Source organism: Suncus etruscus, chromosome 12, assembly GCF_024139225.1.
Source record: "Suncus etruscus isolate mSunEtr1 chromosome 12, mSunEtr1.pri.cur, whole genome shotgun sequence".
NCBI classification, from domain to species: Eukaryota; Metazoa; Chordata; class Mammalia; order Eulipotyphla; family Soricidae; genus Suncus; species Suncus etruscus.
The window spans coordinates 38,407,762-38,420,182 of NC_064859.1; the positions used below are offsets into that span (position 1 = coordinate 38,407,762).

Consider the following 12,421-nt stretch of genomic DNA (forward strand, 5'->3'; position numbering starts at 1 on the left):
TTAGACTGATATGATTCAAACTGTACTTTAACAAGCAACACTCTGAAATAGTTTTCAAATAGTTTGAAAGTCAGGCTGTAAGTTGATTCTGGAGAAGGAGCAGGCAATTTTGAAAGACTGAAGTTACTCTCTGGTCCATCTTTTATTCACAAAATACTTTTCAGGTTACACCTGATTCACGTTAAAGTATCAGCATATTTATATGGTGCTCATGCCAAACAGAATCAAATACAGATGCAGATAGAAAAGAGAAACAAGTAATAGCAGTGCCCTTAAATCTGGTGTACTTCCCCCATCAATTTTGTCCTGTTCCTTTTTTATAAATTACCCAACCAAGATAAGTAATGCCGTTGCATTGCCAGTGGCCTCCCATATAGTTGGACTACCTATTCTTATCGGTAACTAGTTTATGTTTGGGAGAAGCTCACTCATTGATTTCCGTTATAGCAAAATGAACAAGGAAGCTAAATTTTGTGTGAAGCTAAATCATTTCAAGTTACATATCATGAAGTTCTTATCTATTTAATTGTTTTATGCATTACAGGTATGGCTTACTCTGAAAAAGTGTACCTCTTAGATGATAACATATCATTCTGAAGCCTAAACTATTAGAGAAATATTATGAAACTTTTGTTGCAAAGACAACAGAAGTTTTTCTCCTTTAAAGTGAGAAAGGCTGAATGAACAGTATTATTTAGTTAATGTTTCATACTTTAAATTACACAAAATAAAAGAACTGTCCTAACTTTAAAAAGTTATTTTTATTGCCCTCTGTTATTGATTCTTTGTTTAGAAATATATTTCTATTCTATATTATTTATTCATGTGCTTTCTTTCAATACATTTAATTTGTTGGAAATCTCAGTATTTGTTAAAAAAATTTTCAGTCAACTGAGCAGGAAGTTTCCAGACACCACAAAAAGACCTAGGGGTGGGGCCAGTGAGGTGGCGCTAGAGGTAAGGTGTCTGCCTTGCAAGCTCTAGCCAAGGAAGGACCGCGACCTCCGGCGTCCCCCCAAGGGGCAATTTCTGAGTGCTTAGCCAGGAGTAACCCCTGAGCATCAAACGGGTGAGGCCCAAAAAAGCAACAACGAAAAAAAGGACCTAGGGTAGAGTAAAAGAACAGGTATGGAGCCTGGAGTTATGCCCATGACAGTATACCTCAAGGGAGGAGAAACCCTGTATCTTTGAGGCTAAGGGAATTCCCTTTCTAATCTCCCCAATATTTACTGTACTGTGCCTATGCAAAAAAGAGAAGAAAGAAAGAAAGAAAGAAAGAAAGAAAGAAAGAAAGAAAGAAAGAAAGAAAGAAAGAAAGAAAGAAAGAAAGAAAGAAAGAAAGAAAGAAAGAAAGAAAGAAAGAAAGAGAGAGAAAGAAAGAAAAAGAAAGAGAAAAAGAAAGAGAAAAAGAGAGACAGAGAGGGAAAGGGAGAGAGGGAGGGAGGGAGGGAGAGAGGGAGGGAGAGAGGAAGGGAGGGAGGAAGGGAGAGAGGGAGGGAGGGAGAGAGGGAGAGAGGGAGGGAGGGAGAGAGGGAGGGAGAGAGGGAGGGAGAGAGAGAGGGAGAAAGAGAAAGAAAGAGAGAAAGAAAGAAAGAGAGAGAAGAAAGAAAGAAAGAAAGAAAGAAAGAAAGAAAGAAAGAAAGAAAGAAAGAAAGAAAGAAAGAAAGAAAGAAAGAAAGAAAGAAAGAAAGAGAGAGAGAGAGAGAGAGAGAGAGAAAGAAAGAAAGAAAGAAAGAAAGAAAGAAAGAAAGAAAGAAAGAAAGAAAGAAAGAAAGAAAGAAAGAAAGAAAGAAAGAAAGAAAGAAAGAAAGAAAGAAAGAAACACAAGTTAATTATTTTAGTTGTTACTGTTGTTTGTTTTTTGTTTTGTTTTTTTGTTTTGTTTTATTTTTGTGCTCTGTTTTGCTTTCATTTTGGGCCAGTGATTATTGTTTGTTGTCTTTATTATAGTGGTGCTTTTTGGGGGTTTTTTGCTTGATGTTTTTGAATTGTTGTTATGTTTTTCTTTTTCCCTTTCTTCTCTTAAATCGATATTTGTAGCCTCTAGAAGGACTCCTCTCATTTTTCTGTTTGTTTGATTTTTGCCTCCCCCTTTTTTCTTTTTTCTTTCCTTCAAACAGAATCATATAACTTGAACCACCTTGTTTCGCCTCACAAATTGAGGGGGAAATAATGGAGGGTAGCAAGACCAAACAGACGTATGAACATTGAGTAGAAATAAAAAATGATCAGACTTAGGTACCAAATCCAAAACCAACGACAACAGAATCTATACCCAATCTACAACAAGCGAGACACAGAGGAGACCACATATACTAGCATCCTTGGGGGCCAAAGAGGGGGATATGGGATGCATGCTGGGAAGGGGGGAGGGAGGACAACATTGATGATGCGAATGCCCCTGATTCAATGTCACTATGTACCTAAAATATTACTGTGAATAATTTGTTATTCACTTTGGTCAAAATAAAGATTTAAAAAAAAATAAAACACTTTGTTAAAAAAATGTCAAATATTTTTCAGTCATTTTAGAATCTTAAGAAAAAGCAGGGGCCGGGAAGGTGGCACTAGAGGTAAGGTGTCTGCTTTGCAAGAGCTAGCGTAGGACGGACCGCGGTTCTATCCCCGGCGTCCCATATGGTCCCCCCAAGCCAGGAGCGATTTCTGAGCGCATAACCAGGAGTAACCCCTGAGTGTCAAACGGGTGTGGCCTAAAAACCAAAAAAGAAAAGAAGGAAGGAAGGAAGGGAGGGAGGGAGGGAGGGAGGGAGGGAGGGAGGGAGGGAGGGAGGAAGGAAGGAGGGAAAGGAGGGAGAAAGAAAGAAAGAAAGAAAGAAAGAAAAGAAAGAAAGAAAGAAAGAAAGAAAGAAAGAAAGAAAGAAAGAAAGAAAGAAAGAAAGAAAGACAGAAAGAAAGAAAGAAAGAAAGAAAGAAAGAAAGAAAGAAAGAAAGAAAGAAAGAAAGAAAGAAAGAAAGAAAGAAAGAAAGAAAGAGAGAGAGAGAGAGAGAGAGAAAGAAAGAAAGAAAGAAAGAAAGAAAGAAAGAAAGAAAGAAAGAAAGAAAGAAAGAAGAAAGAAAGAAAGAAAGAGAAAGAAAGAAAGAAAGAAAGAAAGAAAGAAAGAAAGAAAGAAAGGAAAGAGAGAGAAAGAAAGAAAGAAAGAAAGAAAGAAAGAAAGAAAGAAAGAAAGAAAGAAAGAAAGAAAGAGAGAGAGAGAGAGAGAAAGAAAGAAAGAAAGAAGAAAGAAAGAAAGAAAGAAAGAAAGAAAGAAAGAAAGAAAGAAAGAAAGAAAGAAAGAAAGAAAGAAAGAAAGAAAGAAAGAAAGAAAGAAAGAAAGAAAGAAAGAAAGAAAGAAAGAAAGAAAGAAAGAAAGAAAGAAAGAAAGAAAGAAAGAAAGAAAGAAAGAAAGAAAGAAAGAAAGAAAGAAAGAAAGAAAGAAAGAAAGAAAAAGAGGGGCCGGATCAGTGGTGCAGCAGTAGGGAGTTTGCATTACACGCTGATGATCCAGGAAGGATAGCAGTTTGATTCCCCAGGGTCCCATTTGGTCTCTCAAGCCAGGGGTGATTTCTGAGCTCATAACCAGGAGTAACCCCTGAGATTTGTCAGGTGTGGTTCAAAAACAACAACAACAACAACAACAAAAAGACAACAGAGGTTTGTGTATTATAAGATCACCATTTTAGTCCTATGACTCTATAAGGAAACTTTAGTTAAAGTTTTAAGTATTTTAAATTTGTTTTGTTTTGGTAGTCAGGGTCACTCCTTGCTCTGCCCTCAGGTATCACTCTTGGTATTCTTGGGGAGCCATCTGAGGTGCCACAGTAGAACAAAGTCATCCATGTACAAGGCTTACTCTCTATTCATTGTAATCTCTCTTGTCCCAAAGCTTTTTTTTTAAATGTCAATTCTTTGTTTTAGTAAATTTCACAAAGTATTTTAATTATGTAAAGAAAATATGTTATCATTCTTTATTTTGGTCAACTCTTTAAATTTGGAGACATGATGTAAAACTTACACATACATTACCTATGACAGTATTTTTACATATATGATATACATGCACAAACTTCAATTCTGATGTAAAGTATATGAATCACATTATCCAAAACAAAATGATAAAAGGCTCAATTACAAGTACTAAAACCCAGTAATTAAATTATACTTCAAAAATAAGATCCAAAAAGTTACAGAATAAAACTTTAAAATATAAAGTATCTATTGTTAACATGACTCTGTAGACTACCAAACTATAGCAAACAAGCCACAACACAGCCGAAGTTCTAGATAAATGGTTGTACATAATAGGTTACCTTAAGAGAATGTACCACGGGGTCAGGTTGCTGAGAAGGTGTGGTATGTCCACTGAAGCTAGCTGGAGAGTTGGGTGAACTGTTACTCCCATCAGCCCCTGATGGTAACCTAAAAGAACCCTTAGTAAAAAATCAACAACTTTGTTATTAAAACAAAAGTCGTTTATAACTTGTATAGATGTCATTCAATATTCATTTTCACTGACAAATGAGAATTAACCATATTGTCAATTATTTTCTAGCATGTCCTAAAATGCTATTAACCTGCTTATTGGTATATACTTCCCGCATGACCAGCAAGAAATCTTAGTCAAAAACTCAATTCTATTTAAACCATATGCAATCATTTATTTCTCAAATGTATCTATTACCAAAGAATGGCTAATTTAACACTCTAAGAATGATTTGTGAAACAATGATACTTAAGAATGAGGAATTTGGGTTACTTCACAGCTGAGATAAACATGTTCACTCAGTAAACTACATGCCCTATTTCATATGTCTCATAAATTGCATATATATCACTTTCTGACACTAGAAAAACTAATAAAACTTGTCTTTGGGTAATAATTCTGGGTTTTAATCAATTTAAGAATGTTATCTTTTTCTGATCTTTTTAAATGGAATAGATAATATCACAAATTACATATTTTCCAAGTAGTGATTCCTGAACTGGAGAAATCAGAACCTGGACGTGACTAATTTGACCTTTGAGATTCAGTTACCATCTAAACATTTAAGTAAAAATAAAACCTAAAATTAAAACTTGGTAAGATTTCTTGGGGTAAGATATAGATTAGGAAAGAAATGAGAACATCAGTATCTAACTTTCCTAAAAAAGCAATCCAATTGGAATTTTCCAAACCTATCTTTATGGAGATAATTACCCTCATGTGGCTTAGAGAGATTTAAATTTTGCCTACCAACAAATCTACAGTTTTTTTAAACACATAATAGGATTAACTAATGGCTAGTTCATATACATTGAACCTAAGAATCTACTCTCTAAATGGAGCCACTTCAGATGGGTTATGTATGAATTTCTAAAAAGAAGTATCAACAGTGTATTGAAAATGCATTTCCAGAATCTATAGCGCTTTTACATTAATCATTTTAGGTATGGGAAAGAAGCTGAATACACGTTATAAATACAGAATATATGTAAGATCATACTATTTTATTTTTAAATTTTATTTTATTTGGGGGCCACACCCAGTGATATTCAGTGGTTACTCCTGGTAATTCCTGGTAGTGCTTGGGGGACCATATGGGATGACAGGGACCAAACCAAACAAAGCCCAGGTCTGCTACAAGCAAGGCAAGTGCACTGCCCTCTTTTGTTCTGGCTGAGATCATTCTATTCTAGATAAACTGACAATTCCCATTGATTTTTTAGAAAAAGCATTATTTATTCAATCTAGGTATCTTTTCTTCCTTGCTGTTGTCACTTCTTCTGTCCTTGAAGTCTTTTCTTACCTTATAACCTTGAAAACCAGCTGAGTCACGGTTTTTTTTTTGCCTTGTTTAGAGAGTTATTCAATGTAATCATTTTATTTTAAGTAAGGCCCCACCCTTACTTAACCTACAAAGGAAAGAAGCTGTGGAAAATGACCTGTAGATCACCTTTGCAAGCTTATGTCCTCCATTGCTAATAAAAATTAATGGAAGTAATGACAAAGGATATTCAATTATAACAGTCCCAAAATTATAGAATCTGTTTTCTGTATTTACAATTCATATTAAATCATATATAATGGTACAATTAATGGGCCTATAAACACTGACATACAACATGCACACACACCCTTCACACACACACACCCTTCAACTGTTGGACATCCTCTTTCTTTGTAGGGACAAAAGTTCCAAAATGAAAAAGTTATAAATGAAGCCCTTCTATCCTGAATATCTCTATTATTCAACTATTCATTTTCTATTAGTTCCACTTTTGGAAACAGTTTTGAAAACATTTCCAGGATCAAGACTCTCATCCAGGATCCAATCTTGTAGTGCCATTTTCCCTCTGATTGATACTCTAACTTGGCAATATATAACCTTCTCTTCTCTGGGCTACCCTTCCCCTAATACATGCTTTTGAAACTTATTTTATAATGTCCTGTTTGTTTCAAAGATTCATGTTACAGACATGACAAAATGGCTGGCATATTAACATTGGCATGCTTTACTTGGCCTCTAGTTTTCTAGGCATTTTGGTTTAGGAGATCTATAAAGTTGCATCTCTACTAAAAGGGTAGAAATGACTTTCTTTATCTACTCAGAAATATAGTATATTTTGTTAACAATATTTACCTAAAATAATGAGTAACAACAACAATAAAGACGAAAATAGGAAGTAATCCTTCAGGAATTAAATTCTTATTTGCTTTATGAGTCACAGGCTAATAAAATGATCACCATAAAAATTAAATTCATATTTTATGAGAGTTTTGTGAAGTCATGAGGTTAACCAAATACCTGATAATTTTATATACCTAGAGGGGCTAAATAATTTTATAATCAAGCAGCAAACTATTGCAACTCATGTAATTACTATTAAAGTTTAAATTTCCATATATTTTATAAAAGCAAGTCAATATTTGGTTAGAGTTATCTTCCATGCCTATATATGCACTAAAGTGACTAATATAGTTTTACAAAAGCATTTTCTAAAACGTTGTATTGAGTGAAATACTAATGCACTGATTTTAAACTGTTCTTTGGAGTCTATTCATTAGATTAACCCCAATTATTTAAATTATGACTTGGCTGGCTCAGGAGACAGAAAGTTTAAAAGGAGGAAAATGTTAATAAGATGGGAAATATCATTTCCAGATTGTTTTCAAATTGCACATGATCACATAGTGTATGCACCATCTCGGGTCAATAGTTAATTTGAAAGGGCAAGAATTCGCTTCTTGGGCTAGACTAGAGATATCTGATGATATTTAACAATTGATCACCATCAAACTTTTACCTCTTTTTTATGAAAGTGCAGGGTTCTTTCCAGTATTGTGGATTATTTTGATTCTTAACTCAAATTCAGGTAAACACAAAAACCAAAACAAGTGACAATAAAACTATCTAGGAGGTAGAAAACTTAATGCCATTGTTTCTTCTAGATTTAGACACATAACAACTTTCTTTGATGTGTACAGACTTTTTTCTCTACCCCCCTCCCCCGTATAAGTTTTCCTCTAGCAAGAGAGTCATCTATTATGTACAAGAAATGCGGCAACTGACTCATCTTCACTCACCGGGAAAGTGGGCAGGCATCGTCCTATTCCTCCGCACCCTTGCCACCACTGCAAGACCCGCCGGGCTCTGGGCCCCCAGCCTTTCTCCATATTTGAGCTGTCTCTAGTTGGAGGTTGCCTTCTATTCTGGGTGGCCTTATATTTGGAACAATATAGCACAATCACTCAGAAAAAAATACTGTTTCCCAAAGTCTCAAAAAAGCAGACAGAAAAAGAAACTTGATGAAATGATCACAATGACCACAAATGGCAATTTGTAGCATGCACCTTTAATGATGGGGGGAGTTTAAAGTATTTTTTAAGAGTAGAGCAAGTAGTGATCATTTTATTTTAGGATTTTGACAAAGAAAGAGATAGATGATAATGCTAAGTATCAGAGTAAATAAAGCTATTTTACTTTACAGGTTTGACTGTGGGAAGTAGTGTGACTGTAAGTCCTTCAAGTGTGAACAGTTAACTTCAGAACTTAAGAGAACAATTGCACGAAATGCAGTTGGAAATGCTAATATTCTTTTGATAAGACACGAAATGAGCAAATAATTCAACAGAAATGCATCTAATAAATTTTCTACATAAGCTAAGAAGTCATTGCTGAATTAAAACAAGTATTTACATAAGAGATACCCAGGGTTATAAAAATATCTATTTTCCAGTTATAGTACCGCATTTATGTACTGGTTTAATTATAGCAGTTACGTAACAATGCTACAAAGATAAATATTTCCAATTTTCACTTTTTTCTTTGACCGAACTTTATAATTCTACTAAAATGATCAGAAGCAAAATTAACTTATTTGAAAATAATTTCTTAGACCTGCCAACATTCACTGACTTTTAATGCTAAGCTCTAAAAAATTTTAGAGAGAAGTGAAATTCAAAAATTAGCCTAAAACTTTCACGGTTTAAATGTTTAAGTTAATTTTATGAGATTGAAAATTTTAAATTAGGGGCCGGAGAGATAGCATGGAGGTAAGGCATTTGCCTTTCATGCAGGAGGTCATTGGTTCGAATCCCGGCTCCCCATATGGTCCCCCGTGCCTGCCAGGAGCAATTTCTGAGCCTGGAGCCAGGAATAACCTCTGAGCACTGCTGGGTGTGACCCAAAAACCAAAAATAAATAAATAAATAAATAAATAAATAAATAAATAAATAAATAAATAAATAAATAAATAAATAAAAGAAAATTTTAAATTACCATTTATCCATTTCCAGAAAGAAGGTGATTGTTTTTGAGAATAAAGAGAAGTATAAAATTTTCACTCTTCTCTAACTTCTAGAGACTAAGAAATAAAGAATATATAACAGGTCTTGAGAGAAGTGAAAAAGAAGCAATGTCAGCAGTTAGCATCCACAGAAATGTTTTGTGGATCTGTACCATTTAGCTACACTAAGTAAGACAGACAGACATATTTCCCACACAAAAGAAAAAAAATGGTGGACTTGTTCTTTTACATAACAATAATTTCATCATATCAATATTGTTATTTTATTATCAGATCATGTGCTATTATTGTTTATTCCCATTATTAAAATAATTATATCCAATAAATTTTACCATGACAATTTGCAGAAGTCTGCTCCTCTTTTTGGTATGCCATTAACTTCTTGTGCATACTTCAATAATTATTTTTTTCAAATTTAGCATATGAGTAAAAATATGAATCCTTGCTTTGATTATCCTTAGTATCTAGTGAATTTAAATCCCAATGTCTCTCTAAAAACAAAGTTTATAATCATAACTATGAAATGTAAGACAACATCTATATCACAAATTTTCTAGAAGAACATCTTGCGGATGTTTAACAAAATACAAAGTTCATTTTAGACATATAAATATAGACTGCATGCTGTTATTAACCTCAAAAAAACATGTATCAATGATACATGAATCAAGTTTCTGTAGAATAATCATGTAAACATTTTAAAGGAAAAGGAAAACAGAATTAACATTATTGAATTTTTATTCACATTAACAACTTTCCCCCTTTTTATTTATTTACTTATTTATTTTTTAAATTTTTGTTACAATGATGCTCAGGGTTTACTTTTGACTTTATATGTTCAGTGGTCACTCCTGGCGATGCTCAGGGGACTATACTGGCGATCAAATCTAGGTTGGCCAAGTGCAAGGCAGGCACCCTACCTACTATCATATCTCTACGGTTCCATCTTTTCAATTTTTATTATTTTTCAATTAAGCCATAGAAAAATTTGTTCTCAATTGGCCAATATTTTGGACCTTTAAATTAGAAAGTATATTTGAAAGCTGTTTATCACTAAAGAAGGCTTAACTCTTTTCTAATCCTATAATTATAAATATGCTACTTTAGGAAGATAGCTTCATAAAATTGGTGAGATTATAATAATTCAGTGATTAAAGTTGTTTTGAAAGCTCCTGTTTCAGAGGTTGAAATAGAAGAATACAGATTTTAGCCATTAATTGAAAGAACATCTCCAAACAACTGTAAAAAAGTCACTGTTTTATTTTCTGAAAAATAATTTGGCTTCATTTTCAGCAGTTTTCAAAAATTCAAAATTATAAAATATTATAAAAACAAATGCCTGTAATTCAACATAGATATCTGTATTCATCAACATTATATACAGGCATATAGAGTAATCTGAAAATTAATTTAGTTATCAAATGACCTAAATTAAAGGCTAAAAGTAAAAGAAAAGCTATGTTGGAGGCAAATTACAGATTATTTACTATTTAGTAAGCATTAGTTATAGAAATTATGAATTTTGATAATGTAATCAAAAACCCTAGTTTATATAAAAGCACACCTTGTTGTCTCTTATGAGAATAAAATTTAAATTAATTAATTAATTTTGGTTTTTGGGGACACACCCGGTGATGCTCAGAGGTTGCTCCTAGCTTGGGGGGCCATATGGGATGCCAGGGGATCAAATTGCTGTCCGCTCTAGGCTAGCGCGGGCAAGGCAGACTTCTTTTTTTGTTTTGTTTTGCTTTGTTTTGTTTTGTTTTGTTTTTGGGCCACACCCGGCGTTACTCAGGGGTTATTCCTGGCTGTCTGCTCAGAAATAGCTCCTGGCAGGGACCATATGGGACACCGGGATTCAAACCAACCACCTTTGGTCCTGGATCGGCTGCTTGTAAGGCAAACACCACTGTGCTATCTCTCCGGGCCCCAAGGCAGACTTCTTACCACTTGTGCCACCACTCCAACCCCTCAAAATTTTTTATGCCTCATATACATGATATCTGGAGATGTTTTTCATTAAAACTGAGATTTGGGACATTAGCTGTCATGGTTCTTAAAATAATAGACTTCTTAAAAATTAAGAAGTAAAATAAAGCTAGGTAAAAATTTAAGGAATTATTCAAACAAAAAATATACATCTTAGCCAAAGTATCATAATTAATTAATTCTAATAACTATAAGATATATTTGTCATTAAGTAGAATTCTTATCTTACGAATATTTTATATATTATTTTAATAAAATATCAATGAATATTTTATAAATTTCTAGTCTTTGTCTTACAAAAGTACACATTTAAAATCAGGGAACAGAATGATAGCACAAAGAGTGGGGCGTTGTTGTGCCTTGCAGGAGGCTGATGTGGGTTTGATTCTTCAGTACACATTATGGTCTACTAAGCTGGCCAGGTGTGATCTCTGAGGTTAGAACCAAGAGTAATCACTCAGTGCTGGCTGTTGTGACCTAAAAAATCTAAAACAAAAAACAACCAAAACAAACCAAACAAATAAAACAGAACAAAACCCTGAAAAACAGCATCAATGAAAGTGAAAATGTTACGTTTTTATATTTTATCATTTAAAATTCAAGCTTCCTATTTAAAAAACACAATATGTAACTTTAGCCCAGATGTTTTGTGTATTAGAAGTCACTCTGGGAAGCTTAAAAATAAATTACTTAAACTGGTTTCCTGTTGGCTAATTTGCTTATTTTTTTTATGTTCTAAAGCTATGTCTAACTATCAAACTGTCCATCAGACTTCATTAGAACAGATACCTACTTTAGGAGAAATCAGATTGTTCATTCCTTCTATAGGTGTTTTGCATACTCTCAAAATGATGCTTTTTTCAGTTTGATCAATCTTCATTGATAGAATATACACTCTAGTGAACAAACAAGCTCATATTCCAAGTCTTCAAAATTCACCATGAAAAATGTTTCCCAAGGATTCTATATATATGGACTTATTAGTCCTAAGAGACATTCTGCTTTTCTTGAATAAATGATATTTATCTGATTATGTTCATAGAAATTACTTTTAATTTAAAATATTTTATTTAAATTTTAATTTAAAATTAAGACTATATTTAATATTTATTTTAAATAGAATTTAAATATTATTTCCTAAATTTATAGATGTTCATTTATTTACCCACAGGATAAAAACATCTTATTAAGTTTATGAATGATTTTGCTTTTTTTGTTAACAAATTTTATAATTTGTTCATCAGTCTACTTTCACGTGCTTTTTAGTTTTTGGTGGAGTGTCAGGGGTAAGACACTGGCAAAAAAGGTCAGTCAAAATTGAATGGTTTCTATGGGCTGTTAGTGAAGAGAAACTAAAGTTGCAGGTGGGTACCTGATAATACACAGGATTTACTCCTCCAACTCCCACGTCACCCAGTGCAAGGTATCAATTATGGATTGATTTTGAGAAAGATCTACTTTGTCAGACTGCAAAGCAAAATTTCTGGTGACAATTCCATAGTAGATTTTTTCTGAGCACGTGCTACCCACATGCTTTTGAGTGTGTGATGATTTGGAAAGAAACTCTAGCATTAGCCCTCAAGTGATCTAAATATAAACACTGCATATTTCAAGTATCAAATAGGAAATTACTCGAACACAAAGAAT

At 33.5% G+C, this 12,421-nt stretch overlaps 1 protein-coding gene across 4 annotated transcripts in view; it reads right to left on the reverse strand.

The window, feature by feature from the left end:
- CCDC85A (coiled-coil domain containing 85A) overlaps positions 1–12,421 on the reverse strand; it is a 227,984-nt gene that overhangs the window by 8,827 nt on the left and 206,736 nt on the right. Inside the window, exons 4-5 of one of the 4 annotated variants that reach the window (XM_049784780.1) lie at positions 7,563–7,697; positions 4,309–4,428 (exon numbers count right to left, since the gene is read on the reverse strand). The exons of 2 other annotated variants lie outside the window; for them this stretch is intronic. In XM_049784780.1, the coding sequence (XP_049640737.1) occupies positions 4,309–4,428; positions 7,563–7,697 (255 nt within the window). The remainder of the gene's footprint in view (positions 1–4,308; positions 4,429–7,562; positions 7,698–12,421) is intronic. One more of the 4 variants, XM_049784781.1, reaches the window with a different exon arrangement.